At 39.8% G+C, this 18,143-nt stretch overlaps 1 protein-coding gene across 7 annotated transcripts in view; it reads left to right on the top strand.

Annotated features, from left to right (window-relative positions):
• The window catches only part of Dock3 (dedicator of cytokinesis 3), a 391,678-nt gene that overhangs the window by 283,294 nt on the left and 90,241 nt on the right, over nucleotides 1-18,143 (top strand). For all 7 annotated transcript variants that reach the window (XM_036193576.1, XM_036193574.1, XM_036193572.1 and 4 more), the window contains exons 22-25: nucleotides 444-525; nucleotides 6,916-7,086; nucleotides 11,147-11,339; nucleotides 17,689-17,816. In XM_036193576.1, the coding sequence (XP_036049469.1) occupies nucleotides 444-525; nucleotides 6,916-7,086; nucleotides 11,147-11,339; nucleotides 17,689-17,816 (574 nt within the window). The remainder of the gene's footprint in view (nucleotides 1-443; nucleotides 526-6,915; nucleotides 7,087-11,146; nucleotides 11,340-17,688; nucleotides 17,817-18,143) is intronic.

Genomic DNA, 18,143 nt, shown 5'->3' with positions numbered 1-18,143 from the left:
TCACTGCTATTAGGTGGCTTGGTCCTTGGGAAATGAGGTATGGAATGGAGTGGCATTTAGAATTATATACTTTTTTCCAGTGTACTAGTTAGTGTTATATGTTCTGGAGATACTGCAACTTAAGACAAATCAATAATATAATATATAATAATATAATAAAATCAATAACATAATATAGTCTAAGTTTGGGAGGAAACGAGAGTAGGAAAGAGTGCTTGTGATTGCTGATATAAATTCTGTAGCTCCTTATGGACAGAGAATGTCTGTCTTTCTCAGACAATGTGAAAATTCTGCAGCTGTGATAGATCCATCACTCTAGCTCATCAGCAGAATATTATTTCCTATTTGACAGTTCATTGCTGTTTTTCTATTTGACTAAATACAGATTTGAAACTCACTGCCTTTTGGTGAAAATGGAATTTCTATAAATGTTCTCTTTCCAGGGAGCTCATTCGCTGTTTGAAGTGGTACATGGACTGCTCAGCAGAGCTGATTCGGCAGGACCACATTCAGGAAGCCATGCGGGTAATGTCCCAAGCTTGCCATAAGGAAGGGGGCCACTCCTTCAGCTTTTGTGTGTGTAATGTCATCATTGGTATGGTGCTCAAGACCAACTGTGGTATGCTGACCTACTTTCAGGAGAGAATGCCCCCGATCCATGCAATCTTCTTTCTTCCCCTCAGTGGTGCTCCATGAGAACTTTACCTCATCATTGTACCTTGAAGCAAGAAGAACATGGATCCTGGCCATCCTCCTCTGCCTTATTTTTACCATAATATCAGTTTGCCCTCCCACTGGCTCAAGTATTGATACTATTTCTAAACTAATTCTGGTAGGAACATTGATTAGAATTAAGACTGAATACAATTTCCTTCTTTAGTGGATACTGTTATAATCTTCATGCACTGTCCCAGCAGTCAAAATGCTTAGTCACCTTAGGGCCTTACCTCCTAGGTAATCTGCATGGTGATCATGTAATCTATGCACATGCATGGCGTAACTACATAAACCCATATGCACATGCATGGGGGAAGTGGGGAAGAGACCTATAAAAGCAGATTCCACCTGTTCCCCACTCTCTTTGGCACTGTTTGTTTCCAGTAGACCTATTGCACGTCCCTCTTTTCCTCCTCTAGTAAAAAACTCTTGTAGAGGGTTTCGTTGTACCTCATGTTCTCTATTGCCCAGTAAATAGCATTGCAAATAAATAACAGATACTAAATATTGTTTTTTGAAACTTTGTTAATTAAAAAGAGAAAAGTGGATAGATGTACCATATGAAGATGTTTGAAGAAGATAACCTTAAAATCTTGGCCTTAAGGAGAATCTGGAGTCTTCTGTGGGCTGGTCGTCAACATGTTGGCTTGAATAGGTTCCCTGACAATGGAGCTTGCTTTTCATTGCTGGGTAGCTCCAGATGATAAGAGGTTCCTCTCACTGAGTTAACTTCAGCCTATTAACTTCTTCTCATAGTTCCTCTATACAATAGAGAGCAATTAAATTCTCTCTTTTTCCAAATGTTTTTTCCATCTTTTTTAATTAAGAAATTTTTTATTCATTTTACATACCAATCACAGACCCAAGCTTTCATGTCTTCTAGAAACCCCCTTAAAGCAAGTTCATACTTTTTGTATCTGTCCCTGTTTTATCTTGTACTTGAGTTATCTTCCCTTAAAGTTGCTTTTTAATTATTCTATATAGTAATTAAAAGGAGAATGGTATCAAAGTTGTTCTTTTTTCTGTCTTCTTTTAGTATCACATCATCTATACTAAGTATAGTAAGCCTTGTATTGTGTATTGTTCTTCTTGCTTACATAGTACAGTGTATCAGATAGCATGGGTAGAATTAAGCCACAGATCTCTTTTTACTTTTCCTTGGCTTTCTGAACATACTTTAAATACCTGAGGCTATAAGATTTTTTTCCTCCTTCATACAGATGTTCACTAAATGGTTACTGTCTGTTCTGAGTGCTAAGAAGTATACTTAAGACCAGCCCATCTCCTAAAAATTAAATACAAAAGATTCTGTGTGAGCCCATTAATTAATAATTAAGGGTACTATAGAAAATTTGGAAGATTTCCCCATCCACATTAGCATGTCATTGTGCAGGTCTTGTTTATAAAGCCATGTCATGAAGTGTTGCATCACAGGTGTGAGGGTTCATGTGAATCCATGGAAAGAAGACTCAGAAGCACCATAAGAATGAATCTAGCCTTTTGTGGCTGCATGGGGATCCAGTCTCTCAGTACTGAAAACTTTCCCTTTGTCAGGACTTTTTTTATTTTTCTCTATATTTACAGTTTAGCCAGCTGATTTCTATATGCTCAAAACAACCTGAAAGAAGCTCCCAAAAATGCAATGCCAAGTGCAAATCCCTCAATTCATCAGGTACCACAGGTTTTTGGGTTTCCTGAACAAGGTTTTGCATAGGCCTTTGTATCCTTGATAGACTCTCAGACAAGAGACACATAGAGGGCAACAAGAGAAACAAAAGGTATCTGCTAAACAAAAGATGGATTAGGGCTAGGTGCTGCTCTCTAGGCTTATTGCAGATATATCAGTTGGGGTTGGGCACCCCAGTCAGTTGTTGTTTACATTTTTATCAGTTGAGGATTTCTGTAATAGTCCCTGTCTGTTGCAAAAAGAAGCTACTTTTATGAAGGGTGAGAGCTACACTTACCTGTAGAATAAGAGTAAGTATTTACACTACAGACAGAAATTATGCTAGTTTAGGAAAGTGTCAGATGTAGGTTCTCCTCTAGGGTCTGTGAGTAGTTGGCTAGGTTTACAGTACCAATCATGAATTCCCTCCTATTGAGTGGGCCTAAATCTAATTAGACAGCTGTTGATCACATCCCAGATAGAAGTGCTACTATTGCACCAATGAGAATATCTTGCTGGACTGGTAATTGTTGTGGTTGATAGATGTTAAAGCTGGGAGGGAATATTCATTGCTTTTCTCCTTTGATAGCTTGCGTAGAACATATGAAAGTTACTCCCCAGGGAGGTGGCTTCCAGGCCAGTTCCAGCTTGTTCCTTCAAGTCTGTTGTCTGAGGTGCATGGTGTCTTCAGCAATAGTTTTACCTTCAAATTCTGGGAGGCAGCCAAAGTCAGTGGCAATAGCTTATATTATTTGGGGAGTCTCCCTTATCAACATCTTGAAGGAATTTCCCATGCTTGACACCAGGGGTTTTATTAGCTAGTCTATAGCTGTTGGGAAGAGCATTATTACCCTGTGTGGCATGTCTGAGTCACTCTTCTATTGCTGTGAAAAGATGCCATGACCAAGGCAACTCTTAGAAGAGAAAACATTTAACTGGGGGCTGGCTCACAGTCTGCTGTCATCATGGGGAGAAGGGTGGCAGCAGGCATGGCAGGCATGGTGCTGGAGAAGCAGTTGAGAGCTACATCCTGATCTACAAGCAGAAAGACAGACAGACAGACAGACAGACAGACACTGAGATTGGCATGGGGTTTTGAAACCTCAGTGCCCACTCCCAGTGACACACTTCCTCTAACAAGGCCAGACCTCCTAATCCTTCTAATCCTTTCAAATAGTGCTCCTCTCTGGTGACTAAGCATTCAAATCTATGAGCGCATATGAATGCCATTCTTATTCAAATCACCACATGGCATAACTCCATTAAACTAACTAACTAACTAACTATCTCTCTCTCTCTCTCTCTCTCTCTCTCTCTCGCTCTCTCTCTCTCTCTCATGAATATGTATGTGTATATTTAAGCCAATACAAAATAATGTGTTTTATTTTGGCTTTCTCAAATACCTTTAGTGTATTTCTCTTTCCTCCCTGCTCCTCCCCAGAAAAAGTCCCCCCCCCCATTTTTCCCATTTCCTGCTTCATAGCATCAGTGACCTACCACCCTTTCCTTTTCTTGAGCATCCCACTCATGGTCCCTTTGTATTGTCCTGGTTTCTGTGGTTACTCCCAAGTTATATAATAGCATCTAACGATTCAGAATTAGGAACCACAGATGAGAGATAATACATGGTGTTTGTCTTTCTGAGTGTGGGTTACCTCACTCAATATATTTTTTAGTTCCATCCATGTGCCTGCAAATTTCATTATTTCATTTTTTTACAGCTGAATAGAATTCCATTGTATATATGTACCACATTTTCATTATCCAGTCAGCAGTTGAATGACCTTTAACTTGCTTTCATTCTCTAGTTATTGTGAATAGAAGTGGCAGTAAACTTGGCTGAGCAAGTATCTATAGAATAGGATGTGATGATGGCTTCTGACAAAGTGTTCCACAAACAGAGCATGCTTTTCACTGCTGAGCTGCATCACTCCCTTAGCAGCTAGCAAAGGGGTATAATGGATCTTCTTGGTGATATAAAAGTTAAATAGGGGATGGAGAGATTACTCAGTGGACAAAAGCACCTTCTGTGAAAGTATGAGGACCTGACTTTGAATCCTGGCACCCAAGGCGTCTGGCATGGCCACAAGCATGCCTGTAACCCCAACTCTCCGGGAGGCAGAAATGAAGAGCATTGGGGCTTGGCTGCTGCCGGTCCAGCTCCAGATTCTGTGAGAGACCTTGTCTGTCTCAAAAGAATAATTCAGACACCTGAAGTCTCCCTCTAGCCTCTACAAGTGTGTATACATACAGATATATACAACACACACACACACACACACACACACACACACACACACACACACACCTCCTCCCATAACACAAAGAAGAGAGAAAGCTGTAAAAATGTTCACAGTCTCCTCTCCTTTCAGATTTACTGAGTAGAAAAGGATGGCGTAGCTGCTTTAGCCTCAGTTAATGCTTCACTTTCTCCAAACAGGGTTGGGAGCAACCCCTTGAATCTTGAACAAATACCCTAGGATGTACCCTTCACCTTCTACCCCACTCGTCTTGGGGTCTCAAAGGTTGCGAGCTAGTTATCAGGAGTGAGAAAGGGGAAATCGGGTAGTAATGGAAAATTTAAAGTGGGCTTGTTTTCTTCTCCTTTGTCCAGGTTGCACAGGACTTTAAAACAATCCTGTGCTCCTTTGCACACTATTTTATATCATAGAACCTAGTAAAAGAACTAAGCCATCATGTATGGAAAATGTGAACAACATTGCTATTTAGAATATCTCTTGTAGTAGTCATTTCTGACTGAAAAGCAAACAGCTACAATTGGGCAATGCTGAGAAGAAAATATTTTCTTTTTAAAATTCAAGATGTGTGTAGTATATAACTAGATATAATAGATATCCTAGGCTTTCATATTAAAAAAACTATTTCTGTTTCCCATATTCCACATAATCACTGATCCTTTGCCTCCTCTGACAATAAGACATTTTAACAGGCTCACATTTTAGCCTAAACCTGTGAAATTTTTGAGAAATTCCTCTGTGACTGAGAATATCCATGTCATGTAGAGGGAATAACTCCTACTTGAGTGACTGGCATAACCTATAAATGAGACTGGGCCTTGGTATTTTATATTTTCTGCTGCACAGGCATGAGGAATCACTAAAATACAGACAGTGGAACAGTCACAGCACATAGCTTGCAAGTATCTGTCTGGATTTATAAAGTAACAGACGTTTCCTATTCACTAGATGTTAAAAGGCTTCTAAGCACAGGGCTCTAACACTGTATGAGGCCACTGTATTCGTTACTTTTTTTCATTGTTGTGATCAAATACCCAGTAAAAAACAACTAACAGTTCAGAGGAATGCTCTTCATCATGGCAGGCAAGACATGACATCAGGAATGGCTTGGTCTGTGGCACAGAGCAGTAAACAAAGGAGAATACAAGTCCTTATCTGGCTATCTCCTTTCCTGCCCTTTAAAAATCTAAACGACATTTGTTTGCTTGTCTGTTTGTCTGTGGATATGGAATGTGCATGTGGAACTCAGAACAACTTACCACACACATTTTCCTAAACTAATCATCACCCTATGAACTGAATTTCCTAAGCCAAACCTAACAGGCAGATGCTAAAAAGAAGCTAATAATTGTTTTTTTCTATGTATTTCAAGTACTTGGTTTTGCTTGTTTTAGTCTGGTGTTTTTGCCTTTCTATCTGAGATAATATAGCATTTCTTTAATTGGTAAACAGTCTTGGGGCTCTTAAAGGAGAATTACTCTGTTGATAAGTATCAGCCAAATTGCAAGTATCCATCAGAATTACATTCTGCTCTTAAGCCATTTTTTGAGGACATTATCTTCTATGTTGCTCCTATACTGTTAACGGCAGATATCATGGCTGGAAGGAACTGGAATGCGGATTCAGGTACACAAGCTGCTATACAACCTAGGACTAGTTTTCCAGACTTCTTTGACCTTCTATAAGGAGGCAGAAGTCCCTAGTCCAGACCCCACCTGTAATGTAAAGTTGCAGGAGACTCCTTAAAAGCCTTTTTTTCTTAGAGTAAACTCAAAAGTACTTATACCAGGTGTGGTGCCATATGCTATAATTCCAGCACTTCACAGGACGTGCAGGTAGATAGTGAGTTTGTGGGTCAACCTTGGCCACACAGCAAGACCCTGCCTTAAAAAAAAAGTAGCTAAGCTATATCCTTGCCTTTGGGGTTTTCCATTTTCTGCCTTTTAAAAAAAAAATACAAAGAATCTGAATTTTCTTTGAATTCTGAATGTTCTTTAATTTAACCCTTTGAATAATTATGACTTCTTAATTCCAGAACCTAGAGAATGATTATAAAATCATTTGATCATTTTGTCAGTAAGCAGACAGCTTCTGCTTAGTGACAGTTTGGATCTTTGAGGAAAGATTGTTAAAAATAAAGTGCCCATCTATAGTTGGAATCAATCACATGTCACCTGAATTTTTTTTTTCTGTTTCTTTGCCCTTACATTCTTGTTATGTGAGTTCCTAGCTGTCTTCAGTGTCTCTCTGTTACTTTTCCTCCTACATTTCTAGGCTCTGGAGTACCTTTTCAAGTTCATTGTGCAGTCACGAATCCTGTATTCAAGAGCAACATGTGGGATGGAAGAGGAACAGTTCCGGTCTAGTATTCAGGAGCTTTTCCAGTCCATCCGGTTTGTGCTGAGTCTGGACAGTAGAAACTCAGAAACGCTCCTCTTCACGCAGGTCTGTGAACTGGGGGACAGTGTGAGGTTTCTCGATGCTGCTGTTGTTGTGTTGTATGGGGATTTCCTAGATTAAGTTACTTCTTTGACAACTTCATTTATGATAACTTCTGAGTATTCTTTCCCCGACCCTTTTTTTTTTTTTTTATCTCCTTTCCCTCCTTAACAACTTCGTTCTTCCCTACCAGTCCCTTTCTGAGGTACCTGACTCTTGGCATGGTTCTGTGGCCCATTTAGTGTAATTATGGCCATCTGTGTAAACCATTGGATTGGAACTCCATCAGAGCCTGGTGGAGTATCCAGTGGATACACAACTGAAGTCGGTGACCCCCTCTTCTCTGCACTACTAGTAACAAGTAGTTTAGTAGTGAGGGGAAAACCCCCAAGACCCTCTTCTATCCATGCATTACTGTCGACAGCCCCATTCTGGGATGGACATCTATAGCTACTTTGTGGGGAGATGTCACTGCTAAGACTCTGTCTTAGCAGGCACTTTCTTTGTCTGATTTCTAGAATTGAAGAAATTGTGGTAAGGTTCTGTGTGTTGGGAAAGAAGTGATTTACAAATACATATTTGGTAGAACAAAATGCTGCTCTTTACTTGAAAACCAACTTTGCCTCAGCTGTGAGGTATGAAAAGGCTTACTGGCTTTATACTTGAAAAGCAGCAGAACTTTATTATTATAAATTCTCCTTAGACCAAATTTGCTAGTTACCATTCTATAGTTGTTAGTAACATTGTATTTATAGGGGATATTTAAAATATGTAGGGATTTTATTTCCTAGGTAGTTTTTATGAAAACTTACCCATTACAACTGTTAAGAATGGGATAAATTGAAACCTAATAGGAATAACTGAATGGACTGACTAAGAAGCATTAGAGCTGGATTCTATTAGAAATACCAGTGTTAGAAGTTTTCTTCCTCATACCAAAATTTCCTAACCAGCTAGCCTATTACCTTTACCAAGCAGACTTGTGCTATAATAAATCAAATATACATTACTTCATCCATGTAGGGGTTGGGGTTATTTTCTCTTATCAAAGTAGTAGCCTTTTATCTAGTGAGTTGTAGTTCTTCAGCTCCTTGAAGCCAATTATGCCAAAAGCTGTCAACAAAGTTTCTTTGTGTCTCTCCATTCCATGACTGCACAAGTGATTAGTCAAACTGTATGTTTAAGCCCTGTATTACTTAGTTTAGAATAGTCAATTATTTTTTTGTCTTCCACTTGCCTCTTTATTGTCCCTTTATACCCATGAATTATCTGTAGGTTCCTTGGCCAAAAAACAAGTGTCATCTGGGAGCTCCGTGCTACAAAGGAATTCTCAGGGTTTTGAGAGCCCCTCTAAGAAAACGCCTATGAGCTCACTTTAAAAGTACAAGAGACTCATTTTCTTCTCCCTGACTTTCCCCAGTCTGTCTGTTCCTTCTAATAGGGGCCAAGGATACCTGCTGCTTCTCTCCCCAAAAAGAGTTACAGACAGATTGAAGGTAGCTAACAGAGCAGGGTAGACAAGCTTTCTGGGTGTTTGTCAATGCTTTGTATAAACAGTGGTGCTTCTAGCTCAGTACATACACTTGTCAAAATGTTCTTGCAGAACCAGCTTTTGTTCCTGGTTGACCACTGGGCATTTCATCTGCTGCCTCCTTGGGTCATTGGGAGACACATCAGAATAGATAGCTTAGACCTGGTAGACCTCGTATCAGTTTAGATATGTTTAGGGTTCAAATCTGATTCTTTGCTACCAAGCTTATGTTTCACGAGTTTCAGAACTCTTAGAAAATTTACAATTCAATTAGACTTTCTATCATTGATCATGACTATCAGAAGTTGTCAGAGTATATCTTTCTGTTCTGATGCATAATTGTAGGAAATTTCTTCATATACTGAGTATGACATACTTAACCCTCTTTTTGTCTTTTGTATCTGAATTGCTTACATGCTTGTATACTAGTTTTAACTGCCGTAAAATAAAATTCCTGATATTTCATAGAGTTATTAATCTGAAGACAGAATTTGTATGAATTTCATGCTTTAGTCTGGCCTTAACATAAAGGACAGTAGTACAGGTTTTCCTGTGGCATAAATTTTCACTCTATGCCATTATTGACTGCCTGGTGGATCCTTTAAGAAGAACATCCTCCCTAACCTAGCTCACTTGTTAAAAGTGGGCTGTTACCTTTAGTTCTTAAGGTGCCACTTCTGTTTCCCTTTGTAAATCTTGTTGGGATTCGTGGTATAAGAAGACTAAGAAGTACAAAAAGCTTCCTTCATGGTGCTTTCAACAAATCCAAGAAGAAAATAAGAGCCAGCTCATCCATCTTTGCTTCTTTTCTTGTTGCTGTGGTAAAACACTGTCACAAACACAACTTGAGGAGGAAGGCGTTTGTTCTGCTCACAGTTCAACATACAGCAGGAATTCGAAACAGTTCATCTTTACATCCCCACTCAGGAAACAGAGAGCAGTGAATGCATGTTGCTGCTCAGTCCTTTTTGTTTATGCAGTTCAGGATCCCCTGCCCAGGGAACAGTCCTGCCTACAATAAAGATGGCTTTTCCCACACCAGTTAACATAATCAAGATAACCTCTCAAGGGCATGCCCAGGGACCCCTCTCCCAGGTGATCCTAGACTTTGAAAATTGACAGTTAACATAGCATATAGCATTATTGAAGACTTGTTGTGTTCTAGGCACTCTGCCGAAAACAATGCACCTAAATTTTCCGTATGCCAGTAACAGCATTATCCCCATTTTATAGATGAGAAAACCAAAGATTAGGGCAATTTGTCAAACATACAGCAGGCAAATGATAAAACTGGGCATTTGTCTACTTGTATTGAGTCTTGTTGTGTTATCCAGGCTGGTCTTAAACTTGTAACCTCCTGTCTCAACTTCCTGAATAGTTAAAATTACAGACATGAAACACTACACCTGGCTTAAAGCTGGAATTTGAACTCATGTGTCTAATTTAAAAATCTATTATTTTTCTCCTATAGTGTTCTGCCTCTCAAAAATTATGGATCAGTATTATCAGATTGGGGCAGCAAGATGGCTCAGCAGGTAAAGGCTCATGATGCCAACCCTGATGACCTGAGTTTGATCTCCAGGTCCCACGTGATGAAGTGAGAGAACCAACTACATAAGTTGTCCTCTGACTTCCACATGAGCATGTGCTCCCCACTAAATAAATAAATAAATGTGATTCAAATGAATGAACAAATAAAACTACTAATGCCATCATGCTTTCCCCACCTCGTTAAAATAAATTGTTACATTTTTCTCAAGAGACCCCATCTTGCTTACAGAGCTCAGATCCTAGAAGCCCACATGCACGTGTGTTTTCTCTCTCCCTCTCCCTCTCTACTCCTCTTTTTGTTTGGGTCATCTGAGTCACTGATTCTAAGTCAGCATTATCAGTAGTCCTCAAGAGTTTATAACTGAATGAATCCATGTTTCCCATACTTTTGAATTATACTTGAGACTGCCAGAGATCACATATTAGAAAATAATGTATGTATTCTTCAGATTACATGATCATATACAAATATCACTATCCCTGGAAAGTGGTCCAGTTCTTAAAGCTGGGTTACTGCTATTAATGGAGTCCAGCTAGTACTGCTTGAAGGCACTCAGCTTTCGATTACTTTTCCCTTTCTTAGAGGTTTCTGGCTTGTGTTGGAAACCAAAATTGAAAAGTCAAGAGCTTAATCATAAAGACAAAATGTTTAAGTCTTTTTTTGAGGAAAAATAGCTGTTTGTCTTAAGCTATATTGTGCAGATTTCTCTTTATACTCCCTTCTCTCCTCTGCAAATGCTTGGCAGGTTGGTAGAGCTCCAAATGGCCTGAGCCCTGGCAAAAACCCGGGTTTCAGTTTTGGACTCCCTTTCCCTGCGCTCCAAGAGTGCTGTAGGACTAAGTACAGCCAGGGCCCGGGAAGAACTCTCTCAAGGCAGGGGTGCTATAATGCCTTCTGAAACTCTTTCAACCTCATATCTTTGAACATACAAGATAAGCACAAACCTAACTTTGAGCTAACCACAGCTTTACTTGCTCCCACAGGCTGCCCTACTTAATTCTTTCCCTACCATCTTTGACGAGCTCCTGCAGATGTTTACTGTGCAAGAGGTAGCAGAGTTTGTGAGAGGCACACTGGGAAGCATGCCTAGCACTGTGCACATCGGACAGTCAATGGATGTGGTGAAGCTGCAGTCCATCGCCAGGACAGTGGATAGTCGCCTATTTTCTTTTTCAGGTAAATTAAATTGAGAGAGTTTATTTCTTCCCCTCCAGGATGGTAGCTAAGTTTAAACTGATCAAAATATCAGTTTAACAGCCATGATGCAAGAAATTAGTGAGCCTTAAAGTGTAGAGATTTTAGCAAACTATATGAGAAATTCAGCTAAGACCTACACCCGCTGCCTCTTTCACAATTTACTCTTAGGAACCCGTACTTTAGGGCATACTCATAGGGCGTAAACGGGGTGGCTTACAAACAATAGTGCTGGGTATGATGACAGGTAGATCTTTGAGTTTGAAACCAGCCTGAGCTAAATAGTAAGACTGTGTGTGTGTGTGTGTGTGTGTGTGTGTGTGTGTGTGTAAAAAAGGGGGACATGAGGACACATGCCTGTAACTCAGCACATGAAAAGTAAAGTTCCTGGCTGAAGTTGTGAGCATGGGAGAGCTGTCCCATTACTCATCTGTCATGTAGCAGCATGGGGAGAGGAAGATGCATGCACATGCACATACACACACACACACACACACACACACACACACACACACACACACTGCCCATCAACTCCTGGAGCAAGTGGGAGAGCTGGCCCTGTCCCTCATCAGCTGAGAGTGGCCCCTACGCCATGCCTGGGAAACACAGTAGACTTCAAACCAAAATCAATCAAAAGAGATCATGAAGGACATTACATACTCATCACAGGAAAGATCCACCAAGATGAAGTCTCGATTATGAACATTTATGCCCCAAACACAAGGGTACCCACATATGTAAAGAAACATTACTAAAGCTTAAATCACATATAAAACCCCACACATTAATAGTGGGAGACTTCAACACCACACTTTCACCATTGGACAGATCTGCCAAATTGAAACTTAACAGATAAATAAAGGATTTAACTGATGTTATGACTCAAATGGACTTAATTGATATCTACAGAACATCCCATCCAAACATAAAAGAATATACCTTCTTCTCAGCACCTCATGGAACCTTCTCTAAAATCGACCACATACTTGGCCACAAAGCAAATCTCAACAGATACAAAACAATTGGAATAACCTCCTGTGTTCTATCAGACCACCATGGTTTAAAGTTAGATTTCAACAACAACAAAACTACAGAAAGCTGACAATCTCATGGAAACGGAATAATGTTCAACTGAATCACCAATGGGTTAAGGAAGAAATAAAGAAAGAAATTAAAGACTTCCTAGAGATCAATGAAAATGAATACACCACATACCCAAACTTATGGGACACTATGAAAGCAGTGCTAAGAGGGAAATTCATAGCACTTAATGTCCACATAAAGAAGTTGGAAAAATATAAAATATTTTATAAAAATATAAAAATATAAAATAGAAAGAAAGAGAACAATACAAAAAAATTAATGAAACAAAGAGTTGGTTCTTTGAGAAGATCAACAAGATAGACAAGCCCTTATCCAAACTAACCAAGACAGAGAGAGAGCATCCAAATTAACAAAATCAGAAATGAAAAGGGGGACATAACAACAGACAATGAGGAAATCCAGAGAATCATTAGGTCATACTTCAAAAACCTCTACTCCACAAAACTGGAAAATCTAAAAGAAATGGATAATTTTCTGGATAGGTACCACATACCTAAGTTAAATCAAGACCAGATAAACCATTTAAATAGTCCAATAACCCCTAAGGAAATAGAATCAGTCATTAAAAGTCTCCCAACCAAAAAAAAAAAAAAAAAAAAGCCCAGGACCAGATGGTCTCAGTGCAGAATTCTACCAGATCTTCAAAGAAGACTTAATACCAATACTCTTTAAATTGTTCCACACAATAGAAGCAGAAGGAATATTACCAAATTCCTTCTATGAGGCTACAATTGCCCTGATTCCTAAAGCAAACAAAGATGCAACAAAGAAAGAGAACTACAGACCAATCTCCCTCATGAACATTGATGCAAAAATACTCAATAAAATTCTGGCAAACAGACTCCAAGAACACATCAAAACAATTATCCACCATGATCAAGTAGGCTTCATCCCAGGGATGCAAGGATGGTTCAACATACAATAGTCTGTCAATGTGATACACCATATAAAGAAGCTCAAAGAAAAAAACCACATGATCATCTCACTAGATGCAGAAAAGGCATTTGACAAAATCCAATACCCCTTCATGATAATGTCTTGGAGCAATCAGGAATACAAGTTTCCCACTTTAAATACTGTCACATGGAGATTAGGTTTTGATGTATGATTTGATAGGGACATAAACACTCAGTGTGTAGTAGGAGGCCTTTTGTCTCCAGGCCACAGGTACAGCCATATCCTGGCTATGGGATCATGTCACAACAGCATTCAGATGAAAGTACCAAGGGGAAGGAGAGAGAACAAAAGAAGCAAGCGGGTCCAGTCCAAGAAGATGAGGACAAGCCAAGGAGCTTTAAAAGGCCCTGAAAAGGGACCTGGGAAACCCTGTGCTTGCTTTTTTTTTTTTTGCTCACCAGTCAGATAGATTCCTTCCCCCCTCCTCTCTCTCTCGATAGAAGTGGACAGAAAGCCTTTCATATTCCCTGGGAGGTCAGCACAGCCTAACTATAAATCAAGAATCTAGGATACCTTCAGAAAGAACCTTTGGATTTATCCATGAAACTATATTGCTTGTGATCCAGTTCAACCTTTCAGCTGCATCAAATATGAGCCTGATTATTTAAGTAGGATCCTGTTCTAGAATAAGCCTCCAAGTGCAAGAATAAATCTGAAGCATCAGCAAAACAGCTATCTGAACTTTCATAATTAGAATTTTACGTGTTAATTTTTAAAGTTTTACTTCCAAGTATAAGAACAACTTATTCCAGGAGCTTGGCCAAGTGGTTGGTTGTGGGTCTCTGCATCTGCTTCCATCAGTCACTGGATATAGGTTCTATGATGACAATTAGGGTAGACACCAATCTGAGTACAGGGGAAGGCTAGTTCAAGCACCCTCTCCACCATTGCTATAAATCTTAGCTGGGGACCTCCTTGTGAGTTCCTGAGAATTTCCCTAGCTCCAGATTTCTCCCTAACCCCTTAATGGTTCACTGTCAAGATACTTCTTTCGTTGCTCTTCCTCTCTGAAGAGAGGGAGGAGGGATTATAGGAGCAAGGGGGGGCAGGATCATGGTGAGAAAAAACAGAGACAGCTGACCCAAGCTGGTGGGAGCTCATGGACTCTGGACTGACAGCTGGGGAGCCTGCATGGGAACGTACTAGGCCCTCTGAATGTTGGTGACCATTGTGTGGCTTGATGTGTTTGTGGATCCCCTGGCAATGGGACCAGGTACACAAACTGGCTTTTTAGAACCCTTTCCCTGTGGTGCTGATGCCTTACTCAGCTGTGATGCAGTAGGGAGGGGCTTGGTCCTGCCCCAACTTGGTATATGTCAGCCTGTGTTGACTGCCCAAGGGAGGCCTACCCGCTATGAGGAGGGGATAGAGTTGGGGTGGGAGGAATGGGAGAAAGGAAGGGAGGGGAACAGGGGTTGTTAATGTAAAATGAAAAAAAATAAATAAAAAAAACTTACTAGTTCAATGCTGTATACACTTGGAATACTAAGGAGATCTTTTCATTAACTCAGCTCTACCAGTGCAGAGCAGTAAAGGTGACACTGCCATTGAAGAAGTCAGCCCATCTTGTTGTCTTTCTTCTGCCTCAGGTTGAAAACTGTTGTCATTGATTTGGACACAGTCACTAAACCCACTGCTTACAACTCTTCCTTTATTTGCTGTTTTAAAAAAGTCACTTTTAAAAAATACAGAAAATGAAGCAGCTAACTGCTCTCACGTCCTTTATTTCTGTTATGTTTGTATGTGTTCAGCTGCTTTACATGATCACTTCAGAAAATTTTTTCTTAAAACTCGTGTAATGTTGGACTATATAATTAGATTTTATGATAATCCACCACCAAATTTTCATTTGCATTTTACTCTAATTCATTGTTCAAGTTATAGATGCTCTTTGTCAGTGATGTCGTATAACTAGTTCTTAAATTCTCTGAACATACCAATCTGGTGTCTTCTCTGGCATGTTCTAACCATAAACTGTTATTTTATCTGAAAGCAGCTATTGCTTGCTATTAATCCTACTGTGTTTATGTTTTGATCTAAAATATAATAGTTTTTAAAATCCAGACATCTTTTTAAATATAGAATAATATCTGTTCTTTTTGAACATATTATAAATATTTGACAAAACAGTCAATCTCTTATATGTCATATAATTTACCTTTCACTTAATTTTTTTTCTATTTCTGGGGACTGGAGAGATGGTTTTGTGGTTAAGAGCACTGACTGCTTTTCCAGATGACCTAGGTTCAATTTCCAGCATCAACCATCTGCAATTCCAGTTCCAATTAATCCAGTCCCCTCTTCTGACCTCTGTGGGCACTTGTATACATTTGGAATGAGAAAAAAAAAAAACTATATGCATAAAATAAAAATGAAAGAAATTATTTCTAAAGTTCATGTGGAACTCTTAACTATGATCAAATGTAAACAGTAAATTATAATTTCCATGACTTGTGTTATTGATAATCCAACTTAATCATTATGGACAGGTAGGGGACAGTATCTGCAAGGATGCACAGTCACTACCACACAAGAGTTTAGGGTGCCAGAAACATGTTCACACTTGCATTGTATTTAGTAGAAAAAGGCCTTTAACACCCCATTCTACACAGGAGAAAATCAAGCTTGTAGGAGGAGTCAGTCTGCTTAAGAAGTCCTATTAGCCAGGCAGTGGTGGTGCACGCCTTTAATTCCAGGACTTGGGAGGCAGGGGCAGGCGGATCTCTGTGAGTTTGAGGTCAGCCTGGTCTCCAAAGTGAGTTCCAGGAAAGGCGCAAAGCTACACAGAGAAACCCTGTCAAAGAACTCTTATTAGTAAGGGAGCTTGAATATCATTCGGCCTGTCTGAATTAGGGCTTCCAAACATGGTTTCTTTTTCATGACATGCTATTCTGGCAACATGAAGAAGAAAAGAAAGATATTTAAGTGTGTGCAGTAGGATTGGAGTCAGAGCTCACTAGTTAGCAAAGGCTATGACAGGCTAAGGTTATACTCCTGTTCTGTTTGTTGTTATGAACATTACCAGTAGCAGTCTACCAAGCTGTGACAGAAAAGAGATAGGCCAGATGGTTTGACAAGGTAAATGCATACCAGAATAGGAGTGACAGACTATTTAGCCATGGCATGATGAGGGGCAATTAGAAATCCCTAATAAGCGTACAAATCATAGTTCTTAAGTATGACATTCACATGGATTTTTCACTGTAAACAACTACTTTTTTGTTTGTTTGTTTTGTTTTGTGTTGTTGTTTGAGACAAGGTTTCTCTGTGTAACAGCTCTGGCTATCCTGGAACTTGCTTTTTAAACAAAGCTGACATCAAAGAGATCATCCTGCCTCTGCCTCCCAAGTACTGGGATTAAAGGTGTGCACTACCACAGCCCAGATAAAACTAACTACTTTTAATTTGGAGCTTAATCGTTGAAAAGATATCCTTTGGAAGCAGGCTTCTATTTACATCTTTTTTTTGAACCAACAAATTTACTGGGCATACAGGAGTGTGGGTGAGAGGTTACTCACATGGGTGACTCCAGAACAGCTTCATCACTGAAAAGTTTCACCCCAACTTGGATTAACAACTTCCCTAGAGCCACATAGGTGCAATCTTCAGTGAACCTTTCACCTATATACTCTGGTTCTTCCCTGAGCCACGTACAGCCAGAGCTGAAGTAGATGCATCTAGGAGGCACAGGAGGGAGTGGCTGGAGCCTCCAGTGATGCCCTGATGACCCTCCCCCATGCCATAAGGAATGCATGCCACCAGGTCAAATCTTGAGGCTCTCTTGTGGCTAATTACAGCTGCTCTAATTAAGGAATGGTGATAGCTGTCATGCTCAGAGGACAGAGTTCCAGAACATACACAAGCTACTGTCCATGTTTTCGAATCTGAAACTGTTTTGTAATCTCTAGCAAAAACTACAGGCTTTGGTCCTAGGCTTTTACCCTAGAAAAGAAAATGGTTTATAAAATCTCTTCACATAGTTTCCTCTCTCTCCACCCCCAGCCCCACCCATGCATTATAACTTTTCAATTAAGCAAAGTCAAAAGCTATCAAATGTCATTATAGTATAGGGATCTAAAATAATAATGAAGAAAAAAAGAGAACCATGAAATGGCTTACAGTTTCTAGGCTCAGGATTTTTAGAATTTTCAAAGTGGGTAACTTCTACTGTGACTCTATTCTTTACCTCCTTTAAGTCCCACAGTACCACTGTCTTCTAGCAATAGTTAGCTGTCCTCATGGACAACCTCATCTCTGTTTTCTTTCCTAGAATCCCGCCGCATCCTGCTTCCTGTGGTTCTTCATCACATTCATCTTCACCTGAGGCAGCAGAAAGAGCTGCTAATCTGCTCAGGGATTCTGGGCAGTATCTTCTCCATCGTCAAGACCAGCTCTCTGGTAGTGACCCCACACCTGTCCCCACTTAATCTCTGCCCTGATCTTATGTTATTATACTCAGGAGCAGACCAACAGTGATCACTTTGTTCACTTCTCAGTCAGAGATGCTTTTATTGGTGAAAAAAAAGTGCCAAAATGAGTGGAAATCTGTGTGTGCCCACGGGTTTCTCAATACAATACATTCTTGGTATATTAATTGTTATACTACTTTAATTGTTACACTACTATAAATGTACGCAGATATATAATTTCCCTCGGATCAGAAAGCCCAGTTTTGTTCCATCTTCTGTTGCTATCAAAAGGTATTAATTCTAGATTCTTGGGAGT

The sequence above is a fragment of the Onychomys torridus genome, chromosome 7 (assembly GCF_903995425.1).
Source record: "Onychomys torridus chromosome 7, mOncTor1.1, whole genome shotgun sequence".
NCBI classification, from domain to species: domain Eukaryota; kingdom Metazoa; phylum Chordata; class Mammalia; order Rodentia; family Cricetidae; genus Onychomys; species Onychomys torridus.
Note: the sequence above shows the minus strand (reverse complement) of the source record. Positions and strands in the feature narration are given on the sequence as shown.